We start from the raw sequence: 16,835 nt of genomic DNA on the forward strand, positions 1-16,835 counted from the left end.
CATAGAGAACTCTCACAGATAGACGAATCTTTTAAGACTGGTTGCGTTTGTGTGAACACTATGATGAAGTAGAGAGGATAAAATATGTTCTCCCTCATGGATTGATTGAACATGTTCCTTTATCGTCTGAACAAACAAAAAGATTTCTGGGGAAAAAAAGACAGGAAGATTTTTAAAAGCTGCTACCAGTCAAGGTAGGCTACATGGTCCACTTGTGTGCAATTAGAAGTGTTCACACTCCCTTCTCAGGAGAATCCATGGGACTAAGATTGGGTTAAGGCAGGCCAAATTTATCAGTTCTCTTGAGGAATTAAAGCAGTAAAATAGAAATAATGTATGTGTGTAACCTTCTCTCAACTAGACCCTTTCGCTGTACCTACAATAATTAACAAACACACTTACTGTTGCACATGAAAACAAGTGAGGTTGTCTCACAAGAGTGGCACCACACAGCTCTACCATCCACTCCAGTTGTTCTGAAGGAATCAGACAGAGACACAAAATTAAATTTCAATGTCAGTGCCCCTCCCACATCTGATAACACAAACACAGAGTCTGGACTCGTCCCTCTATTTGTGGGAAGAGATACTCAGACTTCTTTTTTAGCTTCATCTGTAAATTGTCCTCTGAAAAAGGAGGGGATAAGCAACTTGGTCCTACATCCAACTGCCAGCCCTAAGTAGAGTAGACTCAGTGCATCTTTTGGCTTTACACAAGTATTAACCTGTGATTCAATAATTGATTCAGCAGATCTACTCTAGCTGGGTCTAACAACTTGAATTAGGTGCCCTCCAATTGTTTCAAAATAACATTCCTAGAATCTTCAGCCAACATGGCTTATGGTGAGGGACTATAGAGATGTGTAGTCAGGACTAGCAGTCAGATTAAGGGTCAGTGCCTTTAATACTGAACTATGAAAGCACTATGTCAGAACATCTTCTTCCAAGTTTTGCTGTCCATCTTACTTGGTCTTCTCAAGCCTCAGGCTGGTGAGAATCACGTAAGATTTCAACAAGGAATAGGGCTTTCTCGGCAGTGGTGCCCTTTTTTGGAATGCCCTCTGATAGAAAGTACGCCAGGTGCCCTCCCTTCAGATCCTTAAGAAGCTCCTAAAAACAGAACTTTTTAGACAAGCATTTGGGGAGGCCCTCCTTAAAGAAGAGAGGCAGAGAGAAGAAAAAGAATATAATTAGAACACCTTATTGTAAATTTTATTGCTCTCTGATGAACAGTATAGTTATTTATAGTATCTGATTGATTTTATAATATATATGTATGGTGTATTGTTGTAAGCCGCCCACAGTAGTTGGTTTGCTAGATGGACAGTATAAAAATCTAATAAATAAATAAATTCATATGGAGCATGGAAATTAGCATTCTGACACAAACGTCACTCTAGCCTATGTAGCTGGGAAGATACATTGGAAAGCTGTGGATAATGACAGCTCAAGAGCCAGAGGACGTGAAGCAGAAGTGCCAAAGGTCAGAGATGCAGTTCCAGCAGTCTGCACAGCCTGTCTGCCTAAGTCTGCCAGCAATCAGATGCAGGAAACATTATGCAAAAATAAACACACAAATAAATATTAAGTACGCAACACATTCAGGCCACGGAATTTATTTTCTTGGGTAGAATAGCAAAAGAGCACAATATATCTGTGAAGATTCGCAGTCATCTAGGTGAGCTTATCTGGAAGTTGAGTCATGGCAACTGGACTTCTTTCTTATTAAGCTGAAATGTTTTGCTACTCATCCAAGTAGCTTCTTCAATCTGTGGAGAGTTGGTAGGAGAGCCCTGATATATACTCCAGGTTGGTTTCACTTCCCCCTGGTCTGAATAGGCTTGTTAGATGGACAAAAGACTGGGGGTGAGTGAAAATCCCACTTCTGCAGTCCTTCTCCACCCATTAACTGTTAATGGTCTTTCTGGTGTGTGGTCCTGATCCTTCAGGGGATGGAGGAAGGGGCAGCATGATAAATGGGAGACGATTGTTTCTAAGGCCTCCACCCCTGTTGAGTGAGGGATTTTCTATATGCACATGTATTTCCCTGACCTCTTTCTAAAACCACCTATCTTCCTGGTCCAAAATGAGTACATCTTGGTCATCAAATGAGTGTTCAAATGAAGGAACACTGCTGATTCTGAGCCGTTGCCCCTCCTGTGCTGGGCCTTTCTCCTATTTAGTGGCTGTTTGGTTTCTCCAATGTAGATCTCAGAACACTCCTCTTTGCATTGGACCACATATACTATATTGCTCCTGTTGTGTTTTGGTGTCTGGTCTTTTGAGTGGACGAGTCTCTGCATAATCACATCCCCATCCAAAAGTGAAGCCCACCAAGAGGTCAAAGATTTCAGGGTGACATGGCAAAACAGGACCTTTTCTTTGATGACTAAACATCAACAGAAATGGCAATCTTCCTGCTGTTTACAATCTTCCTTGTCTCTGAATTAAAAAACAGGAGTCAAAAGGCTCTGAAATCTTAAAAGTCTTCTCAACTAAGTTCAGCTGTTCTGATTACCTTACCTGGGAGCATGTCAGTGAATGGTCCATAGCAGCATATTTCCAAGCCTTGAAAAAGCTGAAAAAGAAAACAAATATACTGTATTAGGAGGTCTGTGCAAATGACCTCCTTGGAGCAGGTGGCCTGGGATTGTTATTTGTGTAAATAAAAGCATCAGATTGGACCTAGGCCTGATTTTGCCTCTCTTATTTGATCTGAGCAGATGAAACTAAGAAGTATCTTGTCATACAGCTATAATGTTTTGTGAGTAGTTAATTAAACAGTGGTTCTCTACCACTTATCTCTCAATAGCACTTCTAATCCTTTAATTAAAAACACCACATATCTAGCCATTCCCTTGTCCATCTCCATCCATGCTTTATCCATACTGCACAACTTCATCCATTGGCAACCAACTTTCCTTCTTCTCCAGATCTCATATCCTACCTTCTGGCTTGCTAGATCCTATGTTTGTCAAAACAGACAGAAAAACTGTTATATTATAGGGCTGCCTCATTAACATGGATTAAAGATTGGATTTTATTGGAAAATCAAAGACTGTTTAAAATTAGAAGGCCATGATCTGAAATGGAGGTGGCACACCTTTCTTTGGTACAGTAGAGTGGATGATTTTAAACAATTCAATAACCATATTTTGAGAAAATCTTTATTATGCTCTTGGACTAAAATTCAAAGACAGTTGTATGTCAAAATGCTATGTTGGGTAATGCGAGTAGAGGCATTCTCTCTTCCAAATCTGAGAGAAAAAAAGAAAACCTTAAGGTATAGAGAAGCACTAAAATCTGATGGGACACTAAAAAACAAAGATGAACTAATGATACAGGGATTTGATATAGATTGGTGGCCACACTCTCTGCTGAGAGAGATGATGGAGATGTAAACAAAAAGAAGGTTCTTTTTATCATATGTGGTTTTGTGGGAAATATTGGAAAATGGTTGAAACGCTTTTGTATGAGGTTTTGGAGACTCTGATAACTGTAACCCCCGAATTTTTTCTTCTAAATATAATCCCAGATTCAATGGACCTAATGGAAAAATATTTAGTTATCCATATCTTGACAGCTGCAAGAATTCTTTTTGCTAAACACTGGAAGGACCTGGAGAATCCACCTCAAGATGAGTTAACAACAAAAATCCTGGATATGACGGCGATGGACTGACTATCAGAATGGCTAGACTCAACAAGAAAGATGAACCATGAAGATTGTTGGCATAAATGTTATGATTGGCTTACAAATAGAATATAAATTAGTATTTGATAATTGAAAGCCTAAGATTAATTTAAAATTAGAATATTTATGATAAATTAGTTACATTGGAAACTTATGTACCTTTGAAATGTAACAAATAAGAATGAACATTGTAAAATGTTCATGTTGATTTACAACCTCTGTTTAATTCCATGTCCCCTATCCCTATCCCTAACCCCTAAAATAAAACTTTAAAACAAAAAAGACAGAAAAACAAACAAATATTTCACTGGCCAGAACTGTCTTGTGTACTTAACGCAAATGGTGCAACATTTTGAAGCAAACTGCCTCAAATTAAGGAATCCCTCTAGATATTATCTATTGCATGCCAAATCATGTGACTGTACGCAATGATTTCTGTGTTATACTGGTGGAACCAGGTGTTACATACAGCACTGATGTTACCTGTCTGTCATGGGTTTGGAGGGAAAGTTCCATCCTATGGGGAGTGGAAGGCGGGACATCAGGAGGAGGGGCTGTACTGTATATATATGTGGGGCCTGTGTGGAGACGTTAGAAGAGAAGCTGGGAGAAGAGCTGAGAGAAGAAGCTTGAGTGGGAGTCTGTGTGTCAGACAGGGTACTACTGTGTGTCAGTCAGTACCAACCTGATAGGTTCAGGTGTCTGTAGGGTTAGCCAGAACTGATAGGTTCAGGGTCTGTGCTTTAGTTAAATGCGTTCTGTGTGAACCAAACTAGTGTATGTATGATTGAGACTAAGCCACGTTACTGTATCTTATTCATTTGATCATTTTATTTTCCCTGTGTGTTATTTAAATAAACCTTGTTCTTTTATTTGTTAAAAATCCATTCCTGGTCTGTGTGACTCCTTACAGGGAATGGTTGGTGGCAGCTTAGTGAAACTGTGGCATATCCCAGTAGGTCTGGGGTTTGTCACATTGATTGGTGTCCAGCGTGTGGGATACGACTGGTCCAGTTGTCCAGTGGTCCAGCAAAGCCTTGGCAAGTGTGCCCAGAACAAGGGGGGTCTAGTCAGGGACAATCTGAGGGCGCGTAGGTAATCTTCTAGGCGTACCTCACAGGGAGGTGCGCTAGTGGAAGAACGTGCCAACTGGGGAGACTAGATTAGGGAGCTCTGAGGCAACCTGTTTTGGCGGGAAAAAGCTGAGGCAAAACTGTGTGAAATAGCAGTGATCTAGCCTGTCTGCTGAGAGGCCTAGCAGAGGGGGGTTGGACTCTGGCTGGCAACAGTTGCAAGTTAGTGCTGAAGAACAGCAGCAATCTATAGAAGGCTGGTTCTGAGGCAAAAGAAAGAAAAAGAAAAAAAAAGTGGTCACTTTATTCTGAGGCTTGACTTTTGAAAGCAGCCTGTTCTGGGGGGGGGGGGATTATGCCCTTGACTCGAAGCCAAATGGCAGAAATGGGTGAAGCGAGGGAACCCCAGGTAGACCAAGGTTCTGAGGATGAATTTGGCTCAGTGCAGGAGGACAGCACGGGAGAACAGAACCCAGAACTCAGAAAAATGCTCATAGTCCAACAGCATGAACTGAGGATGAGGCAATTTGAAATAGAGAGAATGGAAAGAGAAGAAAGATTAGAGAGAGAAAGAATGAGGGAAAGGGAAAAACAAAGACAATTTGAAATGGACTTGGAGAGAGAGAAAATGGCATTTGAGTTAAGAAAATTGGAACTGATGAATCAGAACAATAATAACAATAGGGATTCTGAGGGAGGCCAATTGTCTAAAACTGACCTGAAGAAATTCCCTGTATACCACAAGGGAGATTGCCCTGAGGTGTTCTTTTCCTTAGTGGAAAGAGCGTTTGTGGACTTCTCAGTAAGGGAAACTGAGAAGATGACCATCATGCGATCTTTAATCAGTGGCAGCCTGGCAGAAGTCTATGCAGAGATGCCAGAGGAACTGATGAAAGATTTTGCAGAGTTTAAAAAACTGGTGTTTGCCAGACATGGGATAAATGCGGAACAGCTGAGGCAAAGATTCAGGTCACTCACCAAGAAACCAGAGCAGACTTTTACCCAGGTGGGGGCCCAACTGGTGAGGCTGCTAGAGAAATGGCTATCTCAGGAGGGGACAGAGACCTACCAGCAGCTCAAAGACCTGATAGCGCTGGAACAGTTTTACTCAGTCCTGCATGGGGAACTGAAGTTCCAGGTGAGGGAAAGGAAACCGAAATCTGTGGCCGAAGCGGCCGAAATCGCAGATTTTATTTCCCAAATAAGAAAGCCCTTAGGTGAGGGAAAATCGATGGGTAAACCTAAAGAGACCTACAGCAAGTACTCTCAGGGACCAGGAAGAAACCAGCAAGGGGGAGGGACCCATGGTGAAGGGAAGCCCTCAGACACGAAACCAAGACCTCAGATTTTGGAGGGAAAACCAAAACAAGATGAGAAAGACTCAAAATACAACAGAAAATGTTATTTCTGTCAAGGAAAGGGCCATCTAATCTCAGAGTGTGAGAAATTAAAGCAGTTAAAAGGAAATGTGCCTCATGATTCGAGTGGAACCAAGCCAAAAGCTGTGTTCTGTGTCCAGAAAGAGCAAAGCTCCTTGTCACTGAGGGAGCCTGTTGCCATGGCTACTCAATCTGGAACAGTTACATCTGCTGATCAGGCTGAGGAAAATGGTCCTCTTGTGGAGGTCAGGCGCTGCTTACTTGTGAGAACAGATTCACAGTTGTTTGAAACAGCAGGGGTGGACGTAGGAATACTTGAACATCAGTATCGGGGGTTAAGGGATACTTGTTCCCAGGTGATCCTGTGCCATCCAGATATTATTCCTAGGGAATATATAATCCCAAATGAGAGCATGAAGGTGGCAGGGATTGAGGGGCAGGTGATCTCACTACCAGTAGCGGAGGTACCTGTGAACTTTCAAGGCTGGAGGGGAGTTTGGCGGCTAGCGATTTCATCGACTCTGCCAGCAGCCGTGCTCGTGGGAAATGACCTGGCTGAACATGTGAAACGGGTGCTAGTGATTACACGCTCACAAGCCACCACGGGGACAGTTCAGGGGGGTACTGATGAGCCCGAGACGGAAGCAGAGGGGAGTGCCGAAGCTGTGGTGGAAACCTTAACCACAGACAGCAGATTTGGCCAAGAGCAAAAGGCAGACGCCACTCTCCAAAAGTGTTTTGAACAGGTGACAGACGCCCAGCTAACACCTGAAACCCCAGTGAGATTTCTAGAGAAAAAAGGGATTTTATATAGAGAGACCCTGAGGAATATCTCAAAAGGGGGAGATGGGATCAGAAGTCAGCTAGTGGTACCTGAAAAGTATCGCCCCATGATCTTACAAAGGGGGCACTCTGACATGTTTGCTGCGCACTTAGGGGTGAACAAGACACAGCAGAGAATCACACAGAATTTTTACTGGCCTAACATAGGGAAGCAGATCAGGGAGTTCTGTAAAAAATGTGATGTGTGTCAGCGGCAGGGGAATAATCGTGACAGGACCAAAGCAAAGTTGTGCCCTTTGCCTGTGATTGACACTCCGTTCAAATGTATAGGGGTGGATATTGTGGGACCTTTGCCCAAGGCCACAAAGAGGGGGAACAGGTTCATTCTCACCATTGTGGACCATGCCACGAGGTACCCTGAAGCCATTCCCTTGACTAACATTGAAACTAACACAGTGGCAGATGCCTTGGTGGGGTATATGTCCAGGATGGGATTTGCCTCAGAAATAATCACAGATTTGGGCGCATCGTTTACATCGAAGCTCATGAAACGGTTATGGCAAATCTGTGGAATTAAACACAAGGAAACCACTGCATATCACCCTGAAAGTAATGGGTTAACTGAGAAGTTCAATGGGACTCTAATGCGCATGATTAGGGCTTACTTGGCAGAGAATCCAAACAATTGGGACCAGAAGCTGCAATCCCTTTTGTTTGCTTATCGATCAGTGCCACAAGCCAGTACCGGGTTCAGTCCGTTTGAACTTTTATTTGGGAGAAGGGTGAAAGGGCCCCTTGATTTGATCAAACAAAATTGGGAGCAGATCACCCAGGATGACCCACAAGACGTTGTGACATACATAGACACCTTGATGAATGACCTAAAGAGAAACCTAGAGCTAGCAGCAGAAAACCTGCAAGCTCAGAAGGTCAGACAGAAAACATGGTATGACCACAAAGCCAGGGAGAGGCACTTTAACCCAGGGGAGGGAGTGCTTTGGCCTAGGCCCTGCAAAGAGAACAAACTGCAGCTGGGTAGCCCAGAAATAAAATACTTGGGTCACATAGTAGGGGGAGGAGTGATAAAACCCCTAGAGGCCAAGATAGAAGCAGTTCGTGATTGGCCCAGACCCAACACCAAGAAAAAAGTCAAATCATTTCTTGGGTTGGTGGGCTACTACAGAAAGTTCATCCCGAGGTTTAGCGAGATAGCGACTCCGCTGACCGATCTGACGCGGAAGAAGACTGATGACCGCATCCCGTGGACCAGCGACTGTGAGGAGGCGTTCCAGAGGTTGAAGCAGGCGCTCATCAACTATCCAGTGCTGCGTGCTCCAGACTTCGACCGGGAGTTCATCATCTACACCGATGCGTCTAACAGCGGGGTAGGAGCAGTTCTTTGCCAGGAGGATGAGAATGGTGACCAGCATCCAGTGTCCTACCTGAGTAGGAAACTCCAGAAAGGTGAGAGACATCTGGCAACCGTGGAAAAGGAGTGCCTGGCCATAGTCTACGCGATCCAGAAGGCCAAGCCTTACATCTGGGGAAGACATTTTATTCTGTGCACTGACCATTCACCACTGCAATGGTTAAAGACAATGAAAACCCACAATAGTAAACTTATGAGGTGGGCTTTAAACCTGCAAGACTATGACTTTGAAGTGAAGGTGGTCAGAGGGTCAGTGAACTGTGTTGCTGACGCCTTGTCAAGAAGACCTGAAGAATGAAGACGGCGAAAGAAACATGGACTATGTATATATTTTGATGACAAAAAGTTAAATGTACCTGTTTATTAAACATGATTGGTTTGTATGAATAAAGGTAACTTGATGTATTGTAAATGGTAAATGTTTAAATGCCTAATTGATATGTTTATCCTAGAGTAAGTATGGTATTGTATGTTAATGTATAACTGTTTTTGTATGTTTTGGATCCAGGTTGTTTTTTGGAGAAAAGCACCTTAGCTTTCCCCCTACAAAACAACTTATAAAGAGGGGAGGTGTTACATACAGCACTGATGTTACCTGTCTGTCATGGGTTTGGAGGGAAAGTTCCATCCTATGGGGAGTGGAAGGCGGGACATCAGGAGGAGGGGCTGTACTGTATATATATGTGGAGCCTGTGTGGAGATGTTAGAAGAGAAGCTGGGAGAAGAGCTGAGAGAAGAAGCTTGAGTGGGAGTCTGTGTGTCAGACAGGGTACTACTGTGTGTCAGTCAGTACCAACCTGATAGGTTCAGGTGTCTGTAGGGTTAGCCAGAACTGATAGGTTCAGGGTCTGTGCTTTAGTTAAATGCGTTCTGTGTGAACCAAACTAGTGTATGTATGATTGAGACTAAGCCACGTTACTGTATCTTATTCATTTGATCATTTTATTTTCCCTGTGTGTTATTTAAATAAACCTTGTTCTTTTATTTGTTAAAAATCCATTCCTGGTCTGTGTGACTCCTTACAGGGAATGGTTGGTGGCAGCTTAGTGAAACTGTGGCATATCCCAGTAGGTCTGGGGTTTGTCACACCAGGCAAAAAGATTTTGGCTACTGCAAAGTCTTGAAATTAAATATTGGTTTTGTATGCTTGACTGTCTTGTTACGTTCCCTGCTGTAAGAGAGACACCTCCGCTGTACTTGGTGGGCCATCCACCACATCCACAAGCCCTCCCATAGACTACCAAGGGATGCCAATAGCAGGGCAGCCCGAAAGCAAGGATGGCAAACTGTAGGACATGGACAGGCAGGGAGAGATTGAAGAGCAACAGCCCTGGGAGGAGGGCACAGCTGTGACTGGCTAGAAGGAGAGGAAAATAAAGGAGGAGGAAGAGGACTGGTTGGAGGCTCTGGTAGAATAGCCACTCATCTGCTGCACCCTGGGATAAGAGGAGGAAGCGCCATGGGCCAGGACATGGACCACTTCATCAGGGGCCAGGGCCTCATAAGTCAGGCATCCTGCCCCACCACCTCAGGACTAGCTAGAAAGCAGAAAGGATGCTCCACTATCCCACAACCAAGGCACCAAACCCTGACACAGAAGCAGTACTGCAGGTGTCACTGCCAACACCAGAGGCTGATGCAGCTGGCCTGGAAATGCAAGGAGCAGTTGCTGAAGGAAGGCCAACTGCCTTACAGATGTACTGTCCCTCACTGAGAAAGGCCTGGCTACTGAGGCTATGGAGTCCAACTGAGCCCCAGCATGGAGAGACAGGTGACTCAGGACCAGTGACTGCAACTAGGGCCTGAGTAGATGGATTGCTTGAAACCACAGACAGGACTGTGACAGAGTGATGTTCTGGTCCATTTGTTGGTGAAATAAAGTTTGTTGCATCCAATGATCAGACTGCTGAGTCAATGAAGCCCAAGTGGGAGATGTATTTCACCTGCCACAAACTCCAGAGGGAGTGATGGGGAATCACACTTCCCAAACTGAATTTTCTTTATGCTTACAGAGCATGTTCACAGAATGCTCAAGAACATTCTGACTGGAGAGTTTTGAAAAGTTACTCTTTGAATCGCCGTTTACCAAAATTCTCTCAATCTCTCATCTAACATAATGAGTTGAGAAAGTTATGAGTTGTAGTAAAAAAAAATCAACTTTTTAAAGTTTTGCTCTTATCAACATCACAGAATCCAAGTTTGTCACATTCTGAATACTACTTATATCAACTCCTTGTTTTGATTCCCAGTCTGAAGAACAAGCTGTTACTTTCCCTCTATAGCACCAGGGCAATATGACATTTTGTGTGCTGCCTGCCATTTCCTCATACATTTTTAACAGTTAACAGGTCCTAGTGTTCAGAACATTAAAAACTATTTCAGAAAGAAGACCAAGCACACACCTGCACACTTAGCAACAGCATTTCAGTTACAGAAAGTACAATGTTTCAAAGCAAAAAAGCAAAACGTGTTGCTTATATACCGCCCTATAGCACTGCAAACATTCTCTGGGGGGTTTACAGGTTAATTATGCAGGCTACACATTGCTGCCACCCCCACCCCCCGCAAGTTGGGTACACATTTTACCGACCTTGGAAGGATAGAAGGCTGAGTCAACCTTGAGCCAGCTACCTGGGATTGAACCCCAGGTTGTGAGCACAGTTTTGGCTGCAGCACAGCAGTTTAACCACTGCGTCACAAGGCATGTTTCAGTTGGATATAAAGTACAAGGAAAGAGGATTTGGCAGGTGTTATTTAGGAGGGTGTTCACTGACTGTACACACTTTTTGTATCCAATGATTCATCTCTGGCATTTCTTCCCCTTAAGCAACATCCACCTTTAGTGAAGTCATGTGAAGTTATTGCAAGAACTCTCTTCTATAAGAATTGTTTCCTTTAAACAGAGGATGAACAGAAGCATTCTGGGAGTGGCACAGTCTGGGGATATTCCCATGAATGTATGAATGGAAGAGGTACATGCTGTATTTGCACATCCTATTATCTTAAAGTAATAATGGTTTAAACGTCCAACCTTTCCAGCAGAAGATCCTCTTGCTCTCTTGGGCGCTTGGTGGCTTCTCCCATTGCTTACATCTCCTCTCACTTCAAAGTCCTCCTGGAAGATAACATAAACAAATTCAGATACCAGCGAAACTGTGATAGGGCGAGTTATGTCTGCAGAATCAAAGAATAAATGCTTGGAATTCAGAAGCTGGAATCTTCTCATTCAAAATTATGGGGCAAGGAGAGAAGGTGAAAAACTGGGAACTGTCCAATTGTCTGCAAGTATTAATGCCAAAAAATTACTGCAGAATGAGAACCAACCTAGGCAGAAAAGCTGATTGAAAGCCGTAACCATAATTTCAGTTCTAAAGCTTGGAAGTTACCCATTTTGGAATACAACTCCCAGAATGCCCTAGCCAGCATGGATTCTGGGAAATATAGTTCAAATATTCACTTTTACTCACTCCGCCTTAACAAAGGAAAAAGAATATTGATAAAGATTGCTTAGACAAAGCTATTGCAACCTTTGAGTATCTCATTACAGAGCCATGTGGTTAATGCCTAAGAATAAAGGAGCATTGCACTGTCTTCTCAGGAAATGTCTCTTGGGTGTACCTTTAGCATACAATGTACAGTATCTCGAAGGAACACTGATTCTGCATCTGGGGAGGGAAGAGTGAACGGCACATTATCTAGTCAATGGTTGTTGTAGGTTTTTCAGGTTATTTGGTTGTGTTCCGAAGGTTTTTCTTCCTAATGTTTTCCAGTCTCTGTGGCTTGCATCTTAAGAGGACAGGAGTTAGAATTCCTTCAGAACCTTCGGAAAACCTTCAGAACACGGCCAAACAGCCTGAAAAACCTACAACAACCATCGGATCCCGGCCGTGAAAGCCTTCGAAAATACATATCTAGTCAATGTTTCTTTGATTCTCGGACTGCAAACATGGCTCAAGACTGAGATTAAAGGGTAGCTTCAACCAGCATTATCCTACCCAAGATTTAAAATCAGCTGATAAGTTCTGCTTATGGTGTCCAACAATGCTACAGAATGCAAGGGTGACCACAAACAGCAGGGCTTTCTAAGTGGTGGCACCTCAGCTCCAAAACTTCCTTCTGACATGCAGCTGCTTCTGTCCTTCAGGTACCAGTTAAAAACATACTTATTCCCCAAAAGCTTGTACAAATAGATAAGTGTACAACTGACTTTGGCTGCTGCCCTTCTGTATCATTTTATTATTGGCACACATTTATAATATATCTTTTATATGTTTTTAATTTTAGATGTGTGTAATTTGCGATTTTAGATTTGTGATTATAGATGTTTATAACACGTTATCTCAACTTTGTTTTACACAACTTATCAGTTGCCTTGGCTTTTCATGAGGAAGGGTCAGGTATAAATTGAATTAATAATCAGGATCAGAATGACAACAACAAAAACGATTGTTTGGGAACACCACAGAACTGTTTTTTGTCCAGAGTCTCATGATGAGATAGGCTGTCCCTACCACTATGAAAGAAGATAAGAAACCCTCCAAGCAGCCTTAGTATTCAGTTTAGGAATACCTCTGGAAAGGCTACATCTCCATGTGGTCAACAGCCAAGCCTACACCCACTGTGTAGCAGCTTGGCAGGAAACTCAGTTCACCACAAATGTCCTTATTCCCCCCACTAAGGACCAAGCTCAAAATCTACTCCAACTGACAAAGGGCACTTGAGTTGGTTACTCTGGGGGACAGCCTGCAGTATCAGTGTTGTGGATGTTTGCTCCAGCATTTGTTATTTTCAGTATGCCCTGACACACTACTTAGTGGATATGAAAAGCCCTACCCCATCCAGCTTAAGTTTGGATATTGTTTTCATAAACACAGATTAACAATCTTTTTTCAATGTTAGATACCCTCTTCCTTGCTTGAAACAGAGAAAATCACAAGTAAATCCAGAACTCCCCCCCCACATATCTGTTCCATTTTGAGTCACAACTATCTACTTAGAATTTAAATGGTGGGAAATTGAAGGACCACAGTAAATAAGTACTGTAGTGGCTCTACTTAGCCTTTTTCCAGTTCCCTCTAATAACTCTGTAAACAAACTCACAAATGAGCAAATAACCTATAAGTGCAGACATCAGACATACCTCATTAAGGACTTTTCCTGCCTTGAGTGATTGTTCAATCCCTAGGACAGATCAGATAAAATCTATTATCAGATCCTTTTAGCAACTGGAACATAATTTTTAATGTCTACCTCAAGAAACATACAAAATCTGTATCAATGTGGTATAAAGGAGTAAGACCATACTTAAGTAACACTATCTGCTGCCAGTATTACTTGCATAGTGGTAGAAACTTCACATACATGCACAATTCCTTTCAGATTGCAGATCTGTTTTCTTCAATACCAAAGCTGTATTACATGAAATAGTTTATGGCCAACTTGCACAGATAAAAAGCTGGCCCTTCTAAGAGGAATTTATGCATACACACAAAAACAGCATCAAGGGAAAACACAAATACAATGAACATAGGCGGATTTCATCAAAATTTGCTTCCATCTGCAGGCTTTCCAAAATTCACTCTCCTTCTGGATATGACATTATATGGAACTCTGAAACTCTAACTTCCTAAATATACATTCTCCACATTTTCAAGACATAATGGCTAAAGGGGGAATTCCCAAATGTGGAATTCTTTGCTTGTGGTTGAATCCCGCATTTGAATGGTGCAATTATGGGATTTCAAATACAGAGCATAAACCAAATGTTGGAGAGAAGGAAATGAAAAAATGGTCATAGAGGTGCAGTAGGACCAAGCTGGGCATAATGTTGGGAAATTCAGTATCAGTTCTCCTGCAATTTTGTTTTAAGTTAAATTTAAAGAAGACAATGGAGGGTGTGTTTGAAAACTGGGCTGGAACTGCAGCTCTGGTTTCCTGAGCTAATTTGCTCTGCTGAAGCTAAGTTTTTTTATTAATAAGTTCTGATGGGTGGATTTTATTGGTTTTGCCGGCTTCCTTTAGGCAGAAAGATAGATATGAGTTGAATATAAGGTACAGTAGGACCCCTGTATGCACAGGATCGGTATCCACAATTTCACGTATCTGCAGTCTGAAAATATTAAAAATAAGAAAAATTCCAGAAATACATATTTCTAATGATGTAAGCTACCAGAACTAGCCACCAGAGGAAGCCAGAGATCATGCTATGTATAGTATTTTTTATTATTATAGTATTCACTATTATCCATAGTTTTCAGCCTCTGCAGGGGAGCTTGGAACAGATCCCTCGCTGATATGGGGGGGATCCTACTGTATACAAAAAAATACATATAAAATACATATAAAATAAATAAAAATAATTTATTTTGTCATGAACCTTAACAATGTGCAATGTGCAAGGGGAAAGGGCAGAGAGATTTTACTGAATGCTCATACTTACACTGGTAGCTCACCACCCATTTCTGTCCAGCAATACCTAGGAAATACTTCAATGTCCGCTCACAGACCAGATCCTCATCTGAAGATTAAGCAGAAAGATTTCATTTAGTGTATTCACGAAGGCTTTCACGGCCGGGATCTAATGGTTGTTGTGGGTTTTTCGGGCTCTTTGGCCGTGTTCTGAAGGTTGTTCTTCCTAACATTTCGCCAGTCTCTGTGGCCGGCATCTTCAGAGGACAGCACCGTGCATATCAAAGTCTACTCAGGGAACGATAGGAAGAACAACCTTCAGAACACGGTCAAAAAGCCCGAAAAGCCCACAACAACCATTTCATTTAGTGTTAATTAAAAAGTGGCTGAATAGCTCAGTGAGTTCAATAACTGGTAGCAAAGCCAGGCATTGGGAGTTCAATTTTCCATTTTGCTTCTTGGGGAAACAGCCAGCCCGTGTGGCCTTAGGCAAGCTACATTGCCCCAGGACACCCCCAGAAGAAGGTTCTGATAAATCATGTTTGAGTATCCTATACCTAGAAAACCTTGGAAAGGGTCACCATGAGTGAGAATTAACTTGATGACACACAATTATTATTATCTGTATCAAAATAGCTAGGAGTCAACAAATAATTTGAGGCATAGCAAAGGATTAGTGGGATTTTTTTTTCTTGCTTGTCTTTCACAAGAAGTTTGTACAACCTATGTTTTCAAAGATACCTTCCAGCTCCAAAAGACGTTGGCTGTGTGACAGGGAGCCTTAGGATAAAAGACAGCCCAGACCTGGTGAGCACAAAGAACCACTCAGATACACAGCTACTTGGATCTTGGGTCAAAAGATCAAGCAAGCAATCTTAGGGAGATCTGCCAGATTCTTGTCTGTGTATTATATCGATTCACAGACTGCATTTTCAGATCAGAGTGTTTTTCATTCTTACACAATTAAAGTGTTTTTACCTGACACAGCTTAAATTGGTTTCTCATTTTTATACTTCTACTTCAGGAATGTCCTTGTTAATTCATGACTGTCACCTTCTTAGTGGTGATATCACTCCACATCCTCTGTCAAGGAGTCTGGCATTGTCAAGTGAAAAATTGTTCAATAAAACAGTGCATATATTTGCTTTTAAAACATTGGCTATTTTGGTAGCCATGGGATGGGACAACAATCTCCTCTACTCAAAAACTTGCTCACTTTGTCCCTCCCACCCACTGGGAAGTCCTTGGTTGTATAGTTTGATCACAAGGACAAATACCATACTTAGTCAAATGGAATCAGAATGGGAACAGGAAAGGGCAGGTTTGAATTCTAACTCATGCCCCTCAAAGCCCTCTTAGAATTGCCTTGTTTTCTCATACTATGGGTTCAGCTATGCCAGCATTCCTTGTTCAACAGGAATGGCTGCATAGATGCCTGCGGAATGTCCATGAGCAGAGATGGGGGTATTCGTATTATGAATACCCCTACACAGGTGGCGATAATGATGGTCCAGCCACATGGGGCCGAACAGTCCACTCACAATTCCACTGCTCCTCCAAGCTCCGGGTTCCTTCCTATCACTCTGGAGCTTGCGATCTGTGAGCCACTCTTCAACCTGGCAGCAAGGCTTGTTGTCCTGGCTCCTCCCAGGAGTGGGAAGCCGACTGCGAGCTCCGGAGTGATAGGAAGGTTCCCGGAGCTTGTGGCAGCAGCGGAATTGTGAGTGGACCGTCCGGCCCCATGTGGCTGGACCTTCATTATTACCACCTGTGCGGGTGTATTCACATACAAATACAAATACCCCCATCTCTATTCATGAGCAATGGTAGGATGGCAGTATCATTCTGTGTTGATTACAGCAATGTAGGATGTTTGAAATACCATCTCCTCCTCTATGAATCCGCCTGGAATTTGAGATCTTCTGCAGAGGCTCTCTGTCCCATCACTTTGAGAGGCTAGACAGGGGCATACAAGGGTAGGGCTTCCTCCATAGCAACACCTCAGTTACAGAACTCCCTCCCAAGTAAGCCAAGCTGGTTCCAGCTTCCAGCTTCCAGCAAGCGTCAAACC

General features: G+C 42.8%; 1 protein-coding gene and 1 long non-coding RNA gene across 2 annotated transcripts in view; one reads left to right on the top strand and one right to left on the bottom strand.

The window, feature by feature from the left end:
• The window catches only part of BRCA1 (BRCA1 DNA repair associated), a 66,119-nt gene that overhangs the window by 2,480 nt on the left and 46,804 nt on the right, over positions 1-16,835 (bottom strand). Inside the window, exons 15-19 of the mRNA XM_020796093.3 lie at positions 14,796-14,873; positions 13,497-13,537; positions 11,388-11,471; positions 2,523-2,577; positions 403-476 (exon numbers count right to left, since the gene is read on the bottom strand). Of these exons, the coding sequence (XP_020651752.3) occupies positions 403-476; positions 2,523-2,577; positions 11,388-11,471; positions 13,497-13,537; positions 14,796-14,873 (332 nt within the window). The remainder of the gene's footprint in view (positions 1-402; positions 477-2,522; positions 2,578-11,387; positions 11,472-13,496; positions 13,538-14,795; positions 14,874-16,835) is intronic.
• LOC144583613 (uncharacterized) lies at positions 104-3,731 on the top strand. Its single transcript, XR_013537513.1, has 2 exons — positions 104-194; positions 3,583-3,731. It is a non-coding gene; the product is annotated as an uncharacterized LOC144583613 (long non-coding RNA).

The sequence above is a fragment of the Pogona vitticeps genome, chromosome 6 (genome assembly GCF_051106095.1).
Source record: "Pogona vitticeps strain Pit_001003342236 chromosome 6, PviZW2.1, whole genome shotgun sequence".
NCBI lineage: Eukaryota > Metazoa > Chordata > Lepidosauria > Squamata > Agamidae > Pogona > Pogona vitticeps.